The following is a 22,618-nucleotide window of genomic DNA, read 5'->3' on the forward strand; positions in this document are numbered from 1 at the left end:
AAAGCACAGAAATTCAGATTGTACAGAAAGTAGGTCAGAGGCCATCCGCAGGGAAGAGTAGAGGGTCTCAGAAAAGTCGAACGGAGCATTTCGGCCAAATACAGAGCTGCAGCTGTTGCTGTATTTATATGTTAGGTTGGCTTTTTCAGCACTTGAAACATCTGTCTAAGTTTCTCTATTGTTTGTTTTAAAGTATATTTGGTGTGAAAGTGATTAGCATGCTACTGCGTCTACACAGGACGAGAGCGACGTGACAATAGACCCCATTGATTATAATCAGTAATGTAATGTCTACACTGGATGCAGGCGGCGTGGTGCAACACCGTGTCTATGCCGGACGCGACCGCGCCACGTCACAACAGCTTGTAGTGACCGCTGCAAAGAGCGTGGACTGCGTCAGAAATAACAGGAATTTGTTTGCTATTGGGGATTTGACCTGTCGTGTCGGGTCGCGCCGCATTCACTGTAAACAATATCACTGATTTAACTAGTACATACGTGCAATGTGTGAACATGAATAAATGGCTTACAATAATGTGTTTTTTGATTTTACTTTTTTTCAGCATCAGTCCGTAGTTCACACTTGCCGGTATTCAGTTTCGCTTTTCTCGGCATCACAGCATATTGTACGGAAGATACAGTTTGCTTTGACAATTTTCAAATGGTGACAATATTGGAATATTAAGAAAAAACATGAATTTATGAGAGAGACTCTGCCCTGCTCGTCTCAAACCCCTCTCAAAGTGCAGAGCCCGATATATGATGAAATAATTGTATTAAACTGACTTAGGCCCTATAGGCTAGGGCTGCACGATAATGGGTAAACTGATAATCACGATTATTTTGCTCAAAATTCTAATCACGATTATTAATCATGATTATTCTATCAAAAAGGGTAATGTAGTTATGGCCATTTTGCACATTCTTTACCAACCTACACTTCACCCAAAAGGCCTGTAGGTGGCACACCGACTTATTTAACCAACTATGATAACTTCGTTAGATGGTAAATCAATACAAAACACATGGTTTTGGTGAGCGCTTTGTAATCTGTATTCACAGATTTTTAAAGCAACACAATTCGTTTGCAAATGAGACAAACCACAGATTCAGATTGCCCTGCAAATTCGTAAAGCAAAGAACAATGCTCTTTGAGATTAAAAAAAAAAAAAAATTCTGGGCTCATCTGTTTTCCTGTACATAGTATGCTATATTAGTATGGTGTTCACTAAGTTTGGTTTGTTAATAACACTGTCTTAATAAATTAAGCCACGTTAAGCGTTCAACTAAGCATTTTCATGTTAAGCATTTTAGAATGTCCCAGTGTCGATATCATTTTCAACTGATTAACATTAGCCTATGAAAACTGGTAAAACCTTTAGGAACTTCGAAAGATAAAACAGCGAAACCTTTAATATTATTTCCAATAATTCCAAACTATGTTCATTTTCCCGATTGAATTGTCACATAGGTTGCAAAAGTGCATTCTGCAAACAGTAAGGTGGAGATCCATGTTGCATTTGTTGGAATTCATTGCTTAAGGTTTGATCATGGCAGATTTAGTCACACAAATAGTACGAGTGGCTTGTGAAGAAACAAAGACTGGCTGTATGACACTTTCATTGAAGCAGAATTGCGCTGTGGAGATCGCTAAACTACAGCGCACACGTTTGTTTTCAGATCATCAGCGCTTCTTCCGCTGATGAGGGAGCGCGTGCACAGAGTTGCAAGATTGCAGAGATTAAGTTAAACACCGGGAAGACAGTATATCTTTTTAAGGGAAAAGCTCTATTTGGGGGATTTAAGCTCTTTGCATCTGGCAACCACAAGCATATCCCAAAGAAAAAAAAACACGTTTTCAGGATGAATAACGAGCGGGCCAATATCGTGACGATTATTTGTAATCAATCGAGAGAAGCAGATATCGTTATTGCGATTAAAATACGATTAATTGTGCAGCCCTACTATAGGCTACTAAATTTCATTGCTTTCCATGTTCAAGGACTTTGTATCGTTTCTATTTTAATGCAATTTTAAAGTTTGGATCACATTAAAAGCATTTGTACAAGGAAATGGATTTGCTTCTTTTTTCCTCTGTTTTTCGCACGAGACACGCTCATATATGTGTTTGAAAATACATGTCTATAAAATTCTGCCATGAAAACATTTCAGTTGTGTTCAATTTCAAATGTTTAATATTCAAGTTTTACAAAATCAAATTCAGAACTATGTAAAATGCCACATAATATTCAATTTTATTAAATTACACTTGTGTATAATTCAAATTTACACAATTCAAATTCAAATAGTATTGTCATAATCCTAGCTCCATATAAATGCAAACTACAGGAATTTTAAAATGTGAATTATACACTGCTATGTTACAGATAGGCTGGAGGTAAGATTACTATGAATGAGCATTTAGAAAAAATGTGAGTGATTTGGTGCAAACATTCACCTGTGGCTCAGAGTCTTTGACAGGCAGCTGCCCAAAGTGGCTGATGATTTGGCTCTTCATATCATCTTTAAGTGAAGTGAACCAGGCCATGGCCTGATCATACACTGAGTCATGCAATTTCAGGAGCTCTGTCAACTCCTCTCCTTCAACCTGAACACAAACATACATTTTAGGTCAGTGTGGAAGACTCGTGACTTTTTTTCTCTAACTCTCTTTCACACACAAATAATACAACTTTTGGATTTGAACTTTCTTGTGCTCATAGAATGCAAAAATATTTCCATACCTTCTTATCCTCTAAATATTCAATCTTGGCTGTGTGGTATCCATCTCTCTGCCCATGACTGAGCACTTTGAAACGAGCAATGCCTATGGTGTCCACCACAGACCGTCCATCAGGAAAAAACTTGACATCTCTCACCTGCAGCATACAGCCGTGGTCTGCAAACCTGTAAATCATAGACCTCACCCATTTAACTCCATGCCACATTAAAACGTTATGCACTTCATTAACACTTCTTTCTGATTAGGGCCCAAGCAATGAAATTATATGTATCAAACTCTGAACACATACAATTATTTAGCCGAACAGCTTTCGTGCTTAGTAGGGGTGTGCACAAATAGTTGAATATTCGATCTGTAATTAATATTTGAAAAATAAAAATACTATTCGAATTTTACTATGTTGCTTTGCTGGCCATAAATGCAGTGAATCCATGATAAATCCTAAGCACCAAAACTCACAGTTATAACTAAATGCACCAGGTGGTGCTGTGGAGCGTGTTTAACAAGTTTATTTTATTTGATCACATAATGTTGTCGTCTGCCTCGCAAAGTTTGGAATTGGAACCATATTGAGAAAGCACATGAAATCAAAACACCCATCGAATGAGGAAAGACAGCTGTCCATCACTACATTCACGACGTCAGGTAAGTGCAGCTGTAACCCAGAGTGTACCGAGAAGATAACTTAACAGATAGCAAAATGATTTTAAGACATATGCTTCCTTTAAGTTTCATTGAGGGAGATATATTTACCAACAGAAAACACAAAGTGCTGCTGTTAGAAACTTAGCTTAGCATACCGTTATGTATTATCGTTATCTTTGTGTTTCTGCAACGTCTGTCAGCACAGCTTGTTTTCTCACCCGAGCATGTGGATATTATTGTTTTTCTCAACATGAACATGTGAATCAGTATGAAAACTATAACCATACTGACTCGCGTGTATTATGTACATTTTGTATGATAACTGGCGCTGTCTGCTTTATCAGCGTTTTTTCCTTTCGCGCTGCTTTTGTTCTTTATATATATATTTTTTTACATATTGTTTAATGTTTTGAACTAAAAGAAAAGCTTAAGATATAACGTAAGCTTGTTGTGTATATTGCCTAATCGTAAGCTTGTTCAGAAATGGTTACAAAATCTTGATAAATTAAAAAAAAAAAAAAAAAAGTCCTTCTTGTTTAACGTCATTTCAATAAACGAATATTCGAATATTCGTTTTTTATGAGCCCAAATATTCAAATACAGTATTTTGGAAAAATGCCCATCCCTAGTGCTTAGTCATATGCTCCGCCCAAAAGGGAGTCTGCCATTTTGGATTTAGTGAAAAGTGCATGCAGTGAACTCTTAAAAACTCCTCCAAGGGGATTCATGTAATTGTCACCAAACTCTGTCAACATTATACCAGAACACTGAACATGACAAATTGGAAACAGATTTTTGATAACTCAAATGGTTTGGCAGTGGTGTGGTGATACAATTATGGTGAAAAAAGGTTAAAGGGTTAGTTCACCCAAAAATGAAAATTCTGTCATTAACTACTCACCCTCATGTCGTTCCACACCCGTAAGATCTTTGTTCTTCTTCGGAACAAAAATTAAGATATTTTTGATAAAATCCGATGGTTCAGTGAGACCTCCATTGACAGCAAGATGATTAACACTTTCAAATGCCCAGAAAGGTACTAAAGGCATATTTAAAACAGTTCAAGTGACTACAGTGGTTCAACCTTAAAGGTGGGGTATGTATTTTTTCAACAACACTGTTTGGATGATAGTCGGGCCAACACCAACAACAAACGTCTAACCAATCAGCATTAGGGGGCGTATGTCGGTCGGGGAGACAGAATGAGCAAGAGGGAGATTTGAAAAAGAAGGGAAAAAAAAAAAATGCAGAAAGAGAGATGAGACAATACAAAACAGCTCAAAAGAATATCACTGGAATGAAGGTTTATGACTGGGCAAGCACTTTAGGACCAGTGTTAATATTAGAAAAGCTTTCCAGCAATGGAGAAAGCTAAGCAGGAAGGCCTGAAAACAGACACGGAAGCTGCTTTGATTCCACTTCACACGTGAGTAAAACTGAGTTTGAGTGTCATTGATTGTCTGGAGCTGCTGTGCTGTTGGCGACTAACAACAAACATTTGTTTGTATTTACTCCTGTGTACTGTACGTTCATTTTTTGTGCTTCCATGTTGTTCGTTCATCATCTGTGCTTTAATTTTCGTGAAGCATTTTGTTGCACATCAGCTGTGATAAACAGACATCCACTCCGGCATTGCGTGTGTAACAGAGGCCAGATAGTGAGAGTTGAGCAGGTAAACCACTGCGCACTGACGACCGCTACAGAATGCGGTGTTTGGCATCATTGTCAGTGCACTCACCTTGCCTGCCAGCAGCAGATGGGCCGGGGTTCGAGAACGACTGAGGGTGGTTAGGATTGGAGGGTGAGTTTTGGAGGCGGAGCAATGAAAAGAGAGGTGGGTTTGTTTGGGTTGATTTCAAATATCAACAATGTCCAACAGTGTTATTGAAAAAATACATGCCCCACCTTTAATGTTATGAAGTGACGAGAATACTTTTTGTGTGCCAAAAAAAACCAAAATAACTTTATTCAACAATATCTAGTGATGGTGGTTCGGAGCATGTATCAAACTGCCAAAGTCATGTGGTTTCAGTAAACGAGGCACACTTACGTCATAAGTGTTTTGAAACGTTTTGAACTTTCAATGGTTCACGTGACTTTGGTAGCTTGATACACACTCCAAACCACTGATTCGTAAAGCTTCGAAGCTTCATGAAGCAGTGTTTTGAAATCGCCCATCACTAGAAATTGCTGAATAAAGTTGTTATTTTGTTTTTTTTGGCGCACAAAAAGTATTCTCGTCGCTTCATAACATTAAGGTTGAACCACTGTAGTCAAATGAACTTTTAAATATGTCTTTAGTACCTTTCTGGGCATCTGAATGTATTAAATATCTTGTTGTCAATGAAGGCCTCACTGAGCCATCGGATTTTATCAAAAATATCTTAATTTGTGTTCCAAAAATCAACGAAGGGGCTCAGGGGAAAGACAAATTCATAGCATGAATAAAGTTCTAGAGAGTGGGGCCTAGCATATGCAGCATACACTTATCTATGCAAAGATAAGGGCCTACCACCTGAGAAAACAGCATCAGGGAGGCTAATAACAGCCTACTACCTTAGCTGTTAACCTCAGCCATTGCACCTACATAAACAAGGGGAAAATGGGCATATGGCCTAACAACTCCCTCAGGAGAAGGCCAGAACTAGGAACTATACAAGCTAACAAGGGATAGTAATATAAAGGGTGGTTTATAACAGTAAACACCTAAACATAGTCCTAGCCTAGGCCGCTAAGCTGTGGGCCTACGGGGCCATACGCATAGCAATGCCTGGGCTTCACCTCTGAATCTCCATAGATAAGAGGAAATAAAGCGAAGCTCAACAAGCAAACAATGTCAGGTGGCCGATTAAGGCCGACCTAGACATAGATACTAAATGAAGTGAGGAGTGCTAACTCAAACTTACTCTAGCAAACACCAGAAGAGAAGCTACTCTATACAACAGGTGGCTAAGAGGCGGCCATTTTGTGGCCTGCACAAATATCATTCTAGCCAACCTATCAAACTTCAGTTTGCCCAAAACCCCTTTTACTTTTTCCGACTACATACTCAGGAAAAACTATACAGGAACACAAGGTCAACATATTTAGAAACATAAATACAGACCCAGCTCACCTTCCTGCGGCTCAAAGACCGAAGACTCTTTCCCTTTTCTTTAACAAGGAAGGATGGAATCTAGGGTTCTTTTGAAGCCTAAAAGAGCATCTTTCACTATCAAGCCAGAAGGCGGACCTTTAGAAAAATATTCATCAAAGGCCCAGCCGTCAGCCTGACTGTTTAAGTAGCGCCTGAGTATGATAAATGAAACCAAACCCCAGGAGGCGGAGGAAGAAGGGGCAAGGACAGATGTAAAGTCGCCCTCGCAACGAGAGGGAATTGATTACCGACGCTACTGGCGTATGTGATCGATCACCTCCCTTAAAACCTGCTTCTTCCTCCTCCAGTCCCGCCGTCTCTGTGACTTGCTCCGAAAAGGAGGAGGTGCCCGAGCGGCCATACTGGACCTCTGGCCCTGTCTCTGAGCCTCAGAAAAGTGGGCCATCAGAAAAATAATCACCATGGGCCCAGCCATCAGTCTGACTATAAGAAGCATCTGAGCATGTTATATGTTAAAAAATATATACATATGTGTACATAAATACATATTTATATACATATATATAGGAGGCAGAAGAAGAGGAAAGGGCAGATGAAAATTGCCCTTGCAGCTGGGGGATCGATCACAGACGCCGCTGGCGTCTATAATCTATCATCCATCTCAATCTCGCTTCTTCCACCCCCCCGTCTGTCTGGGCCCAGATTCAGATCTGAACAGCTAGAGTTTTTCCATGCCCTCCCGATCTCAAACATGGAGAACAGGAAGGAATGGAAGGCTCACGGGAGCTGCAGAGCTATGGACAGAAAGGAACCGCTCGTCGAGCCGTCCGTGTGCGGCCACTTTCTTAACGCGCCCTCACGGCAGCTGCAGCCTGCCAGAAGCGCGTCCCACAAACTCCAGCAGCTCCGCATATACAGTGCCAGAAGAGCGCTCGCTGCCGGACGCGATGACGTCAAACACGGACGTCATTGTCATCCAACAACTCATCCTCGTCAGCCCCAAGGGGGCTGAGAGAGAGTACACCTCTCTCAAACTTCCCAACGGGCTCACCTGCAAGCCCCATGATTGCAGCCACCGTTTTGCCTCAGCACAAACAGGGCCAGAATCACCAGGCACAGATGCGGACACCTCTTCCCTTGAGAAGAGTGCCAAACGAGAACGGAGCGTCCCGACAGGGAGACGCTCACAGTAAATAACAGAAAAACACAGACAGCGCCCTCAAGCACTGTCTATGCGCGCTCTTCTTCCAGACAGAAAACGCCATAATGTGTATATCAAGTTTCAAAACCTGGGACACGGATGAAAACACTCTCTGAAACGTTTGTAAGGCATAATATAAGATTCCCTTACAGTATTCGATACAATCGCGATCAGACAAAACAGTCCCGAAAGACAAAAAGATACTGACTGATTCTCTAGGCGCTCCTTATATACTTCCGGGTCACGCTATGATGATGTCATAGGCTGTCGCCGGCCAATAGGATTGGAGTGGTTTGATTCAGACATTGGTTCACGTGTGACGTTCCCCAAACGCGGTAAACACAGAGTAGAGTTCCCTTTCGAAAGGGAACCATCAGCACCTTGGCTTATACGAGCTTATACTAAACCTCTGTTTAGGTAGTTAAATGTACGATATATGTAGCCGTTAAATGAGCATCTGGATGCAGTTCTTCCGGAAGAAATTATAAACTTTTGATGTTAGCTGCTGTCGGGAGAGAGGAAAGTTACGACAAGGCTCGATGTGTTGAGGCCCTGCCGGCGCAGCTGCGCACCAGGCCCAGTGATACTGCTGTCGGACTGAATGTCTTTTCACACGAACAACCACCAGAAGAAAAAGGAAGAGAGAAGGGGCACTAAGAAAGTGTCCTTCAACTTCCGCAGAAGTCACACCTCTTGAGTTTGGCTTGACCAATGAGAAAGGTGTAATTTTCAAGTGCGAAAGGTCTCTTTGTTTGGAAGCTGACTCCTTTGCATGATCAGAGTGAGCTGGCAGTTCGTGTTACTCTATACTCTGATTAATATAACAAGCATATAAAACAAGGAGGTGATATACACAAAGGCATTAAAGGAGGATTATTTTGATAGGAAGCATGATATAGATTAGGTTATGTTACATTAACATACATTAGTGGTTCAATTATAAAGTATGCATACAACGGCATACAATACAAGAGAGACTATACAAGACAGTAATAATACACACAATGTATTTATGAAAGGAATGTACGACAGAAAACGGTGTGTACGGCCGTTTCCACACAATACTTGGACATGGACGTGGCTACGACCAAATCTCACGTCAGGTCTCCGCTTCAAGTACACAAGTTTTTGAGATAGCTTGAACTGGCGTGTAAATCTTGTGGAGAATTGTAGGCTATTGATCAATTAGATTAATTTCCTGACAAACAACCGAAGCTCATTAGTCGAACATAAACCGTTAAGATTAGAACGTCAAATTAAAATTAAATTAGCTTTATGTGCGCAAATAACAGCATAAACAAAAAAAACACACATTGCACATCATCACATCACGCACCTGCAGCGCTTCTGTGAACCGAAAAAAAAAACAAAAAAAAAAAACAGAATAAAATTAAAGCTGCAAGCAGCAGGGATGTGCAGAGAGTTCCTCAGGGGCAGGGGCTTAAATGTAAAAAAAAAAAAAAAAAAAAAAAAAAAAGTCTCAAAAGTTTGGATACATTACTATTTTGTGTTTTTGCAAGAAGTCTCAACAAGCCTGCATTTATTTGATCAAAAATACAGAAAAAAACAGTAATATTGTGAAATATTATTACAGTTAAAATAATAGTTTTCTGTTTTAATATACACTATATTGCCAAAAGTATTGGGACACTCCTCCAAATCATTGAATTCAGGTGTTCCAATCACTTCTACAACTTCTACAACTGCTTCTACAAACATTTGTGAAAAGAATGGGTCGCTCTCAGGAGCTCAGTGAATTCAAGCATTATACCGTGATAGGTTGCCACCTGTGCCATTAGTCCATTTGTGAAATTTCCTCACTACTAGATATTCCACGGTCAACTGTGGTATTGTAACAAAGTGGAAGCAATTAGGAACAACAGCAACTCAGCCACGAAATGGTAGGCCACGTAAAAATCACAGAGTGAGGTCAGCGCATGCTGAGGCGCAAGGTGCGCAAAAGTCACCAACTTTTTATAAATATTGCCATGTAGATGACTGCAGGCCAGGACTATTATCAAACGTGAAGTTTGGAGCAGATCGGACATTGTATGCCTGAGTTACAACAACTTCCTGTTTCGTGGCATTAATCGCATACATTAGCACTTTGCCAAGTGTTTCATGATTTAACATGTTTCTAGTGTGTTTGGTACTTCATGGCATATTGAAAAGTGTTTCTGGGAGTGAGTTACAGTGTAAAGCATGCCATTTTCTGTTGCCAGCAGGTGGCGCTATGACTAACTGAATATTGGCATATAGATGTCTTTAGGCCAGGACTCTTATCACACACGTGAAGTTTGGGGCAGAACGGACATTGTATGCCTGGGTTACAACAGCTTCCTCTTTCATGGCGAAACATCAGACTTTGTCAGGCCGCCATGGACACGTCCTTTAGTGAAAACTCAAGATCTTTGCAAGTTAATCACAGTGTAAAACATGTCATTTCCTGTTGCCCGCAGGTGGCGCTATGACCATAACTGAATATTGCTATGTAGATGTGTTCAGGCCAGGACTCTTGTCAAACATGTAAAGTTGATCGAAATTTGTCAGGCCGCCACGGACACGCCCTTCAGTGAAAACTCTAGATCTTCGCAATTTAACGTCGCAAAGGCCTTAAGATTAGACTGACCGAATATGATGTTGATCTGATCAAAGGAGGAGTTTGTTAAAGTACAATGTCTGGAAATTGCAAAAAGTGCACAAATTTTGCAGACAAAATTCAAAACATCTGACTTCCTGTTGGTTTTCAGACTTTGCACCAGGAGACTTTTTTTGTAGGGATTGGGCTGTTACATGTGTCTACTGAATTTCATACCTGTACGTGAAACGTGGTGCAAGGGGCACTTCTTTGAAATTTTGTAGGTGGCGCTATCGAGCCATTTTGCCACGCCTAATTCTGAGACCCATAACAGACGTAAATTTTCACCACTTCTGATGCGTGTGCAAAGTTTCATGAGTTTTCAAGCACGTTTAGGCCCTCAAAAATGCGATTCATTTGGGAGAAGAAGAAGAAGCAGCGGAATAATAATTAAAGCTGCAAGCAGCGATGAAAGGGCCCTCGCACCCGGGCTCACCGCCACCCATTGGCCTTAGGAAAACAGTGAACAGTGGGTGAAATACATATAAGCGAGTAAATACAGCAGAATTATGAAGTCATTTCAAAGTGCCAGACTTCCTGCTGCCAACAGGTGGCGCTTTGACAGGTGGTAACTGAATATTGTGATATAGATGTGTTCAGGCCAGAAATATTATCAAACGTGTGAAGTTTGGAGCAGATCAGACATTGTATGCCTGAGTTACAACAACTTCCTGTTTCGTGGCGTTAATCGCATACGTTAGCACTTAGCCAAGTGTTGCATGATTTAACGTGTTTCTAGCATGTTTGGCACTTCGTGGCATATTGAAATGTGTTTCTGGTAGTGAATTACAGTGTAAAGCATGCCATTTCCTGTTGCCAGCAGGTGGCGCTATGACTAACTGAATATTGTCATACAGATGTCTTTAGGTCAGTACTCTTATCACACATGTGAAGTTTGGGGCACATCGGACATAGTATGCCTGAGTTAAAACAGCTTCCTCTTTCATGGCGAAACATCAGATTTTGATCTCACTTCCTGTTGGTTTTCAGATTTCGTACCAGAAGACTTTTTTGTAGGTATTGGGATGTTACGTGTGTACCGAATTGCATACCTGTACGTGAAACGTAGCGTGAGGGGCACTCCGTTGAAATTTTGTAGGTGGCGCTATCGAGCCATTTTGCCATGCCTAATTCTGAGATCCATAACAGACGTAAATTTTCACCACTTCTGATGCGTGTGCAAAGTTTCATGAGTTTTTGAGCATTTTTAGGCCCTCAAAAAAACGATTCATTTGGGAGAAGAAGAACTTTTATAGAACTATAGAACTTTTTGGCTTTAATTCTAAGCGGTATGTGTGGAGAAAACCAGGCACTGCTCATCACCTGTCCAATACAGTCCCAACAGTGAAGCATGGTGGTGGCAGCATCATGCTGTGGGGGTGTTTTTCAGCTGCAGGGACAGGACGACTGGTTGCAATCGAGGGAAAGATGAATGCGGCCAAGTACAGGGATATCCTGGACGAAAACCTTCTCCAGAGTGCTCAGGACCTCAGACTGGGCCGAAGGTTTACCTTCCAACAAGACAATGACCCTAAGCACACAGCTAAAATAACGAAGGAGTGGCTTCACAACAACTCTGTGACTGTTCTTGAATGGCCCAGCCAGAGCCCTGACTTAAACCCAATTGAGCATCTCTGGAGAGACCTAAAAATGGCTGTCCACCAACGTTTACCATCCAACCTGACAGAACTGGAGAGGATCTGCAAGGAGGAATGGCAGAGGATCCCCAAATCCAGGTGTGGAAAACTTGTTGCATCTTTCCCAAAAAGACTCATTTTGAGCTAATAATAAAATACTGAGCAAAGGGTCTGAATACTTAGGACCATGTGATATTTCAGTTTTTCTTTTTTAATAAATCTGCAAAAATGTCAACAATTCTGTGTTTTTCTGTCAATATGGGGTGCTGTGTGTACATTAATGAGGGAAAAAAATGAACTTAAATGATTTTAGCAAATGGCTGCAATATAACAAAGAGTAAAAAATTTAAGGGGGTCTGAATACTTTCCGTACCCACTGTAGCTTAGAAGACCTCGATGTTGCAACAGAAACTATTGCCTCTGTCTTTTCCAGCACATTAGACTCAGTTGCTCCTTTGCGTTTAAAAAAGATTAAGGAAATTAATCCAATGCCGTGGTACAATGAGCACACTCAGGCCCTAAAGGTAGCAGCCAGAAAAATGGAGCGCAGCTGGAAGAAAACAAAACTAGAAGTTTTTCGCATTTTGTGGAGAGAGAGAATGATTGAGTACAGAAAGGCCTTAAAAACTGCTAGATCTGCCTATTTTTCAAAACTTTTAGTATAAAATAAGCACAACCCTAGGTATTTATTTGATACAGTGGCTAAATTAACTATAAATAAAGCTTCAACTTCTGATGTTTCCAAAGAACACAGCAGTAATGACTTTATGAACTTCTTTACTTGCAAGATTGACAATATTAGAGAGAAAATTATAACCATGCAACCATCTACTACAGTATCACGTCAGACAGTGCATTGTAGTGTCCCTGAGGAAAAATTCAATTCATTTACTGCTTTAGGAGAGGAAGAATTGTCTAAACTTGTTAAATCATCAAAATCAACAACATGTATGTTAGACCCTATACCGACTAAGCTATTGAAAGAGATGCTTCCAGAGGTCATAGATCCTCTTCTTAATATCATTAATTCATCTTTATCACTAGGATACGTACCGAAAACTTTTAAGCTGGCTATTATTAAACCTCTTATTAAAAAACCACAACTTGATCCTAGAGAATTAGTCAATTACAGGCTGATCTCAAATCTCACTTTTCTGTCAAAAATACTAGAAAAGGCAGTATCATCACAACTATGTTCCTTTTTAGAAAGAAATAGTATCTGTGAGGATTTCCAGTCAGGATTTAGACCGTACCATAGTACTGAGACTGCTCTCATTAGAGTTACTAATGATTTGCTCTTATCATCAGATCATGGTTGTATCTCTCTATTAGTGTTACTGGATCTTAGTGCTGCATTTGACACTATTGATCACAATATTCTTTTAAATAGACTCGAAAATTATGTTGGCATTAGTGGAATTGCACTGTCATGGTTTAAATCATACTTATCTGACCGTTATCAGTTTGTAGTGGTAAACGAAGAGATGTCATATCGATCACAAGTTCAATATGGAGTACCGCAAGGCTCAGTACTAGGACCGTTGCTGTTCACTCTGTACATGCTACCCCTTGGGAGATATCATTAGGAAGCATGGCGTTAGTTTTCACTGTTACGCTGATGATACTCAGCTCTATATTTTTCGCGCCCTGACGAAACATACCAATTCACAAAATTAACGGAATGCATAGCTGATATAAAAAATTGGATGACCAGTAATTTCCTACTACTAAATTCAGAAAAAACAGAGATTCTAATTTTTGGACCAAAAACTTTACGTAATAACCTATAATACTGTCTGACACTTGATGGCTGCTCTGTTAAGCACCAGATGTACTCATTACAACAGAAGAAGAATGGCATCTACTAATATTAGCTAATATTAGTCTTTCTGTTTATCCCGAGGTTTACCGTAGTCAACTGGATCCAGGCCGTATCCAGGTGAGATTGAGGACCTACGCCTTGACACGACCACAATGCACCCCTGAAGTGTCAGCAGAGATTGAGTCAACTAGATCATCCATCGTGAAGGCCTCATCGACACGACAGCCAGTGGCACAGTTCCTCAACAAACTGTCCATACCGGCGTGATGAATACGATGGATTGAACTGGACTGAACTGGAATAAATACTTTGAATGTTGCGACCCTATCGAGCTTATGATAGCTACCTGAATCGTAACAAAGCACTGTTTGCCAGAGGAGAACTGGCCCCCCGACTAAGCCTGGTTTCTCCCAAGGTTTTTTTCTCCATTTTAACACCTATTTGCCACCTGTTTGCCACCTGATGTCACCTGTTGGAGTTTGGGTTCCTTGCCGCTGTCGCCTTTGGCTTGCTTAGTTGGGGACACTTGACATTTGATATTCAACAGTGCTTTGCATCTGCCTACATTGACAGCATTTTCTTTAAGAGCTGCTGTGCAGCCAAAATGATATACCATTTGTCACTGTAAAGCTGCTTTGACACAATCTGCATTGTAAAAAGCGCTATATAAATAAAGGTGACTTGACTATTCAAAAAATCCACATTCAAACCAAAATATCTGACTTTCTTGTTGGTCGGACCCAATGACTGTAAATTAGAAAATTGTCCAGCTTAATGAGAACAATATGTGTACCAAGTTTGGTGACTGTAGTTAAAACTACCCCCCCCCCCCCCACTTTTGTCAAAAGGTGGCGCTGTAGAGGCCCTCCTCCCCACCCATTTCCCATGTCTACTGGATGAAAATCCTGACATGTGTGTCGAGTTTTCAACCCGGTGGCTTCAGGGCAACTGTGCACAGCGGGCAATAGGCATGTAAAACAGGTAAAGATAAAAGGGCTACGTCAAAGTCATTTAAATACACCACATTTACTGCAGCAGTTAGTGCCCAAATGATCTCAAACCACAACAGGCACATCCATGAGATCGTTTAAATGTAGATGAATTTTATGTCATAAAAGGTCAATTTCAAATGAGTGCAGAATATCATCCTAATCTGTCATGTGTGTTTTTCTCAGACAACCTCTATAAAAATTCCAGAGCAAATTACATACTGTTATTTGCACAAATTTAACAGTACTCTAAAAAAATTTAATCCAGTTTTGATGCGAATGTCTGTGATTGCTGATGTTGTATTATTCTAACAGTTCTCTTCATGTGTTTTTTGACATCCCTGAACTATCGTTTGTGCACCAGTCTTATGCACCAAAAGCATGCTTTCATTTAATTTCAATATGTGTGGTATACGACGAAAAAATAAAATAAAATTAATAAATAGAGCCAAATCACAGAACCTGCAAAGACGATTTTAATATCAGTCTCAGGTAATAGTAAGGTACGTGTCTAGATTTTTCTGCTCAATTATGCAAGTTTATTTTAAACAGCCACTTTTATAAAATCAAGTGAAATTTACTTAAATAGGGATTTTTAATAAATTTGAATTATATCAATAAATAATTTAAAGACATGTGTTGTACATGACACTCGCAAACACAGCACATGACTTTCTATAACACCCATGTCTAGAAAACACACACTCTCCTCTGTAAAAACAAAACAAAACAAAAAACAAAACAAAGATTTAAGTCTTGTATGAATCAAAACATGAAATCACAGGTGTTGGTAATAATAATTGTAACTCAAATGACATTTAAAAAGTAGTCCTGGCCAAATAGTGATATAGGGTCATGGTTCAGTTTCAAATGAGTGTGAAGTTATCATTTGCAGTTCAATATTTTTATAATTGCATCAAAAAATGGGTACACACACACACACACACACACACACACACACACACACACACACACACACACACACACACACAGGAAGAGTCAGACTGAGGGAGTGGGGTGGGGGGGGGTACCACAGAGAGAGAGGGAGAGAGAGGATGAAAAAAATCCACATTCAAACCAAAATATTGGACTTCCTGTTGGTCGGAGCTAATGACTGTAAATTAGAAAGTTGTCCGGCTTAATGAGACCAATATGTGTACCGAGTTTGGTGACTGTAGTCACTAACCCCCGACTTTTTTCAAAAGGTAGCGCTATAGAGGCCATTCTTCCTGCCCATTTCTGAGGCTTTGCCCATGTCTACTGGATGACAATCCTGGATGGATGTCGAGTTTGATGCAATTTGAAGCATGCTAAATGTCTAAAACCCATCCAAAACAAATATTGAAGTTTGATCTGTTGCTATGGCAACAGTGTTTGAAAAATATTTAAAATCTTTTTACAGGTCTACATTCGTTATGTCTTGACATTATTCTAATGAAGTTTGAAGCAAATTGGGTAAATATTAGAGGGTGATCTTAAAGTATTTTGAAAGTAACACACTTCCTGCTGCCAGTTGGTGGCACTATAACTTTGACTCACAATAGTCACATTCATGTGATCAGCCTCGTACAAGGAACACACAGCTGAAGTTTTATAAAAATCAATCAATGTATGCAGAGTTTATAACACATATCCTGTTTCCCTTTTCTCGCCATAAATTCGTTGCCTCGCCACGGCCAAACCGTCTGAGGTATCAAAAATCCGCTCGGAATTTTACATCCTCAATGTCTTGGTCTTATTCTGACCGAGTTTGGTGGTGATCAGATTAAATGCCTAGGAGTATATCAAATTCCAAAGAATGCATTTTTCAAACAACTCATAATAGCTGACTTCCTGTTGAGCTGGCGTATAACTTAGAGCACGAAAGTTGTTTGGCCCGATGAGGTCTATTTGTGTACTAAGTTTCTTCATAATTAATGCAAGCGTGTTTGATATATGGACCAAGGTTTTGGACCCCATTCAAGGGGGTGCTGTAGAGCCCCTGTGCCACACCCGGGTCCCAGCCTCTGCGGCGTCCTAATGGCCGCAGATTCCAATATGTGTGCCAATTTTCAAGAGTGTTTGAGCATGTTAAGGCCCCCAAAAAGCCCCGGATGACGGGGAAAAAAAAAAAAAAAAAAAAAAAAAATAATAATTAAAGCTGCAAGCAGCGATGAAAGGGCCCTTGCACCCGGGCTAACCGCCACCCGTTGGCCTTAGGAAAACAGTGAACAATGGGTTACATACATGTAAGCGAGTGAATACAAGGGAAATATGGCAAAGTCATTTCAAAGTGCCACACTTCCTGCTGCCAACAGGTGGCGCTTTGACTGTAACTGAATATTGCCACGTAGATGTCTTCAGGCCAGGACTATTATCAAACATGTGAAGTTTGGAGCAGATCAGACATTGTATGCCTGAGTTACAACACCTTCCTGTTTCGTGGCGTTAATTGCAAACATTAGCACTTAGCCAAGTGTTGCATGATTTAATGTGTTTCTAGTATGTTTGGCACTTCGTGGCATATTGAAATGTGTTTGATAAAGCTCGGTTTGCTTAATATTAGATCCCTTTCTACAAAATCACTCTTTGTAAATGATATGATTACAGATCATAACCTAGATGTTTGACAGAAACCTGGCTAAAACCAGATGATTACATTACTTTAAATGAGTCTACCCCTCAAGGTTACTGTTATAAACACAAGCCTCAAAGTTACTGTTATAAATACTAGTTTCAAATATATTTCTTTTGGTGCTCTGGTGCTTTATGTAATGTTATCTACAGTATGTGATGAATCCCGCTTGATATTTGTGCTGGCTACTGTATACAGGCCACCAGGGCACCATACAGACTTTATCAAAGAACTTGCTGATTTTCTATCAGAATTAGTACTGGCTGTGGATAAAGTCCTTATTGTTGGTGATTTTAATATCCATGTAGATAATGAAACAGATGCATTGGGATTGGCATTTACAGACATTTTAAAGTTAGACAACACGTGTCAGGACCCACTCATTGTCGTAATCAGATTTTAGATCTACTATTGTCACACAGAATCGATATTGATGCCGCTGAAATTCTGCAGCAGAGCGATGACATCTCAGATCATTATCTAGTCTTATGTATACTTCATTTAGGCAAGGCTGCAAAGCAGACTCCCGGTTACAAATATGGTAAAACCATCACTTCTACCACTAAACATTTCTTTATAAATAATCTTCCTGATCAGTTTCATCTCCTCAGCATACCAGATAGCTTAGAAGAACTCAATGTTGCAACAGAAACTATTGACTCTCTCTTTTCCAGCACTTTAGACACAGTTGCTTCTTTTGCGCTTAAAAAAAGATTAAAGAAAATAGTCCAATGGTGTGATACAATGAGCACACTCGGGCCCTTAAGAGAGCAGCCAGAAAAATAGAGCGCAGCTGGAAGAAAACAAAACTAGAGGTTTTTCGCATTTCATGGAAAAAGAGCATGATTGTGTTCAGAAAGGCCTTAAAAACTGCTAGATCTGATTATTTTTCAACCCTCTTAGAAGAAAACAAATGCAACCCTAGGTATTTATTTGATGCAATGGCTAAATTAACGAGACATAAAGCTTCAACTCCAGATGTTTCCAAACAGCACAGCAGTAATGACTTTGTGAACTTCTTTACTTACAAGATTGATATGAGAGAAAATTATAACTATGCAACTGTCTATTACAGTATCATGTCAGACAGTGCACTGTAGTGTCCCTGAGCAAAATAATCTTCATTCATTCATTGCTATAGGAGAGGAAGATTTATCTAAACTCGTCAAATCAACAACATGTACAGTGGTGGTCATAATTATTGGCACCCTTGGTAAATATGATCAAAGATAACAATAAAAATAAATCTGCATTGTTTATCCTTTTGATCTTTAATTCATAAAATTAGCAATTCATTCAAGGAAAAGAATTGAAGGAAATTTATTTAAGGAAAAGAATTGAAGGGAAAGGGAAATTTCATTTAAGGAAAAGAATTGAAAGTATGGGGAAAATCACTTATGAAATAAATGTTTTTCTACAAAACACGTTGGCCACAATTATTGGCACCCTTTTATTCAATACTTTTTGCAACCTCCTTTTCCCAAGATAACAGCTCTGAGTCGTCTTCTATAATGCCTGATGAGTTTGGAGAACACCTAACAAGAGATCAGAGACCATTCCTTCATACAGAATCTCTCCAGATCCTTCAGATTCCCAGTTGGTGCTTCTTCTCTTCAGTTCACTCCACTCATTTTCTATAGGGTTCAGGTCAGGGGACTGGGATGGCCATGGCAGAAGCTTCATTTTGTGCTCAGTGACACATTTTTGTGTTGGTTTTGATGTTTGTTTTGGATCACTGTCCCGATGGTAGATCCAACCACGGCCCATTATTGGATTTCTAGCAGAAGCGGTCAGGTTTTGATTTTTTATCTGTTAGTATTTGATAGAATCCATGATACCATGTATCTGAACAAGATGTCCAGGACCTCCAGCAGAAAAATAGGCCCACAACATTAAAGATCTAGCAGTATATTTAACTGTGGGCATGGGGTACTTTTTATCCATATGTGCACCAAACCCATCTGGTGGGTTTGCTGCCAAAAAGCTCTTTTTTTAGTTTCATCTGACCATAGAAGCCGGTCCCGTTTAAAGTTCCAGTCGTGTCTGACAACTGAATATGCTGGAGATTGTTTCTGGATGAGCGCAGAGGATTTTTCTTGAAACCCTCCTGAACAACTTGTGGGGACGTAGGTGCTGTTTGATCATGTTTTTTAGGCTTTCTGAGACTCAAGACTCAACTAATCTCTGCAATTCTCCAGCTGTGATCCTTGGAGAGTCTTTGGCCACTCAAACTCTCCTCCTCACCGCGCATTAGGACGATTTAGACACACGTCCTCTTCCAGGCAGATTTGTAACATCTTTAGTTGATTGGAACTTCTTAATTATTGCCCTGATAGTGGAAATGGGGATTTTCAATGCTTTAGCTATTTTCTTACAGCCACTTTCTATTTTGTGAAGCTCAACAATCTTTTGCCGCACATCAGAACTATATTCTTTGGTTTTACTCATTGTGATGAATGATTAAGGGAATTTGGCCTTTCTGTTTCCTCATGTTTATACTCCTGTGGAACAGGAAGTCATGGCTGGACAATTTCATGTTCATGATCACCCTGGTGTGCTAAAAAAAATGTAAATATGAATGGGAATATACTTCAGAGATATTTTACTCAAAAAATTCTAGGGGTGCCAATAATTGTGGCCAACGTGTTTTGGAGAAAAACATTTATTTCATAATGTGATTTTCCCCCCACCTTCAATTCTTTTCCTTCAATGAAAGGTTAGATTTTTGCTAATTTTATGAATTAAAGATCAAAGCATAAACAATGCAGATTTATTTTTATAGTCATCTTTGATCATATTTACCAAGGGTGCCAATAATTATGACCACCACTGTATGTTAGACGCTATACCAACTAAGCTGTATTTGGCTGTATTTCTCTATTAGTGTTACTGTATCTTAGTGCTGCATTTGACACCATCGACCACAACATTCTTTTGAATAGACTCGAAAATTATGTTGGCATTAGAGGAATTGCATTGGCATGCTTCAAATCATACTTATCTGACCAGTTTGTAGTAGTAAGCGAAGAGATGTCATATCGATCACAAGATGATGTTTTATTAACAAAGTTCGGGAGGAACACATTCAAATGATCTAACTAATCATCACATCACTCCAACCAGCAATCAGCAATCAACATGTCTACCCAATCAGCATGAGTGGAGACATATTATATATATATATATATTATACACACATACACATACATATATACACACACACACAAAAGTATGTGAACCCCTTGCAGAATCGGTGAAAATGTGAATAATTTTAACAAAATAAGAGAGATCATACAAAATGCATGTTATTTTTTGTTTAGTACTGTACTGAGTAAGATATTTTACATAAAAGATGTTTACATACAATCCACAAGACGAAAAAATAGCTGAATTTATTAAAATGGCCCAGTTCAAAAGTATGTGAACCATTGGTTCTTAATACCGTGTGTGGTTACCTGGATGATCTACGATTGTTTTTTTTTTGTTTTGCGATGGTTGTTCATGAGTCCCTTGTTTGTTCTGACTAGTTAAACTGAGCTCTCTTTTTCAGAAAAATCCTCCAGGTCCTGCAGATTCTTCAGTTTTAAAGGATTTTTTGCAAATTTGAACCCTTTCCAGCAGTGATTATATGAATTTGAGATCCATCTTTTCACAGTGAGGACAACTGAGGTACTCAAACACAACTATTAAAAAAAGGTTCAAACATTCATTGATGCTACAGAAGGAAACACAATGCATTAAGAGCCGGGGGGTGAAAACTTTTGAACAGGATGAAGATGTCCCAATTTTTCTTATTTTGTTTAAATATAATTGTTTTTCATTTATTACTGCCCTTCGAAAGCAACAGAAGATACTTGCATATTTCCCGGAAGAAAAATTAAGTACAATTTACCTTTGATATTCGAATTCAAAAGTTTTTTTTTCTTGTGGACTGTATATAAATATCTTTTATGTAAATGATCTTACTCAGGACAGTACTAAACAAAAAATAACATGCATTTTGTTATAATTATTCACATTTTCACAGATTCTGCAAGTGGTTCAAACACACACACACACACACACACACATATATATATATATATATATATATATATATATATAAATAAAGCACTTGCAGTAAATTTACAGCATTTAACAGTAAACCGAGAAAAACGGTCTCATGCTGCAAAAAGCAGCACATAGGGGCGGGGCGCGGAATCTTTAACATAAGCCCTCATCGTCTCCAGAGTGCAGAAAGCAAGCGGTCAACGGAATCTCTTCAAAACTCTTACCGTCTGCTAAAGAAGAAAACCGCTCAAGGTAAGTTTATTTCTTTGTTGTTATTTTACTATGTTGCACTCAACTTGTAAAAATCACCTTTTTCGTGAGATAATTTTTAATTTTTTAGTACTTTTTCGTACTACTTGCCGCGAATTGCGTGTTGCGGCCAGACAGACAGTTCTCAACAGGGGGTGAGGCATTTCACTACTCTCCAAACTCCGGTTATAACACTAGGTTCAATAGGTTTGAGAATAATTGACGACAGACTGCTGAATTATTTGAAAAATAATGCACATCCGAGGTTGTAATGCAGCCACAACTCCAAGCGCAATTCAACGGCCCATCGTCAGTTATTCCTCCTCGGTCACCACACCTCAAGACATTGTCCAGATGTTTTATTTCAAGACATTTGTCAGGTTTTTGTCCTTAAAACGATCTTGTGTGTAATTATTTCTTACACATCCGATACCATTGCTTATTCAAAACGTAATTTTAGAGCTAGTAATGGAGAAGTGCTTCAAGAACAGAGACATTACTACAAAAAAAACTATTTTATTGATAAAGTTTCAATGTATGTTCACTTCCACGTGAGTGTGTCTGCACTATAAGTGTGTGCGTTTGTATGGGATAAGGAGCAGGAGAAAGAGAGTATGCGTTCCATAGATAATAAAACATGAAAAGTTTGTCATTTTTATCCTGTTTGCTATATTTTTGCTATATTTGCTTGATCAATTTCTTTGTGGGTGTTGGCTCTTTTGCTGTTGTAGGTTCTAAGGACGTTTAAGATAACTGAAATCGTTTGGCGAAGTGATATGGAACTGTAATGCGGTCAAATCCTCAAGATGCCTGGAACTACTTGGACCTGCCTGGAACAACTGCAGTATAAAGAGGAAATATTGCGAAAATTATTTGGTTTTCTTTTATAGGAGCTCTTAAATTGATTTACATGTATTTCTGATTTAGTAAAAT

At 39.3% G+C, this 22,618-nt stretch overlaps 3 protein-coding genes across 7 annotated transcripts in view; 1 reads left to right on the plus strand and 2 right to left on the minus strand.

The window, feature by feature from the left end:
• Positions 1-13,739, plus strand: part of LOC127514176 (uncharacterized) — a 194,749-nt gene extending 181,010 nt beyond the window's left edge. The window contains exon 2 of the mRNA XM_051896716.1: positions 13,137-13,739. The gene's annotated coding sequence lies outside the window, so the exon portion shown is untranslated. The remainder of the gene's footprint in view (positions 1-13,136) is intronic.
• Positions 1-22,618, minus strand: part of LOC127514149 (uncharacterized) — a 358,601-nt gene that overhangs the window by 288,531 nt on the left and 47,452 nt on the right. The gene's annotated exons all lie outside the window — the stretch shown is intronic.
• The window catches only part of lonrf2 (LON peptidase N-terminal domain and ring finger 2), a 116,033-nt gene that overhangs the window by 1,753 nt on the left and 91,662 nt on the right, over positions 1-22,618 (minus strand). For 3 of the 5 annotated variants that reach the window (XM_051896412.1, XM_051896440.1, XR_007930554.1), the window contains 2 exons: positions 2,745-2,907; positions 2,459-2,608 (listed from right to left, as the gene is read on the minus strand). In XM_051896412.1, coding sequence (XP_051752372.1) covers positions 2,459-2,608; positions 2,745-2,907 — 313 coding nt within the window. Of the gene's footprint in view, positions 1-2,458; positions 2,609-2,744; positions 2,908-22,618 lie in introns of those variants that run through there. The other 2 variants (XR_007930551.1, XR_007930550.1) reach the window with 1 other exon arrangement.

This window comes from Ctenopharyngodon idella, chromosome 1 (genome assembly GCF_019924925.1).
Source record: "Ctenopharyngodon idella isolate HZGC_01 chromosome 1, HZGC01, whole genome shotgun sequence".
NCBI classification, from domain to species: domain Eukaryota; kingdom Metazoa; phylum Chordata; class Actinopteri; order Cypriniformes; family Xenocyprididae; genus Ctenopharyngodon; species Ctenopharyngodon idella.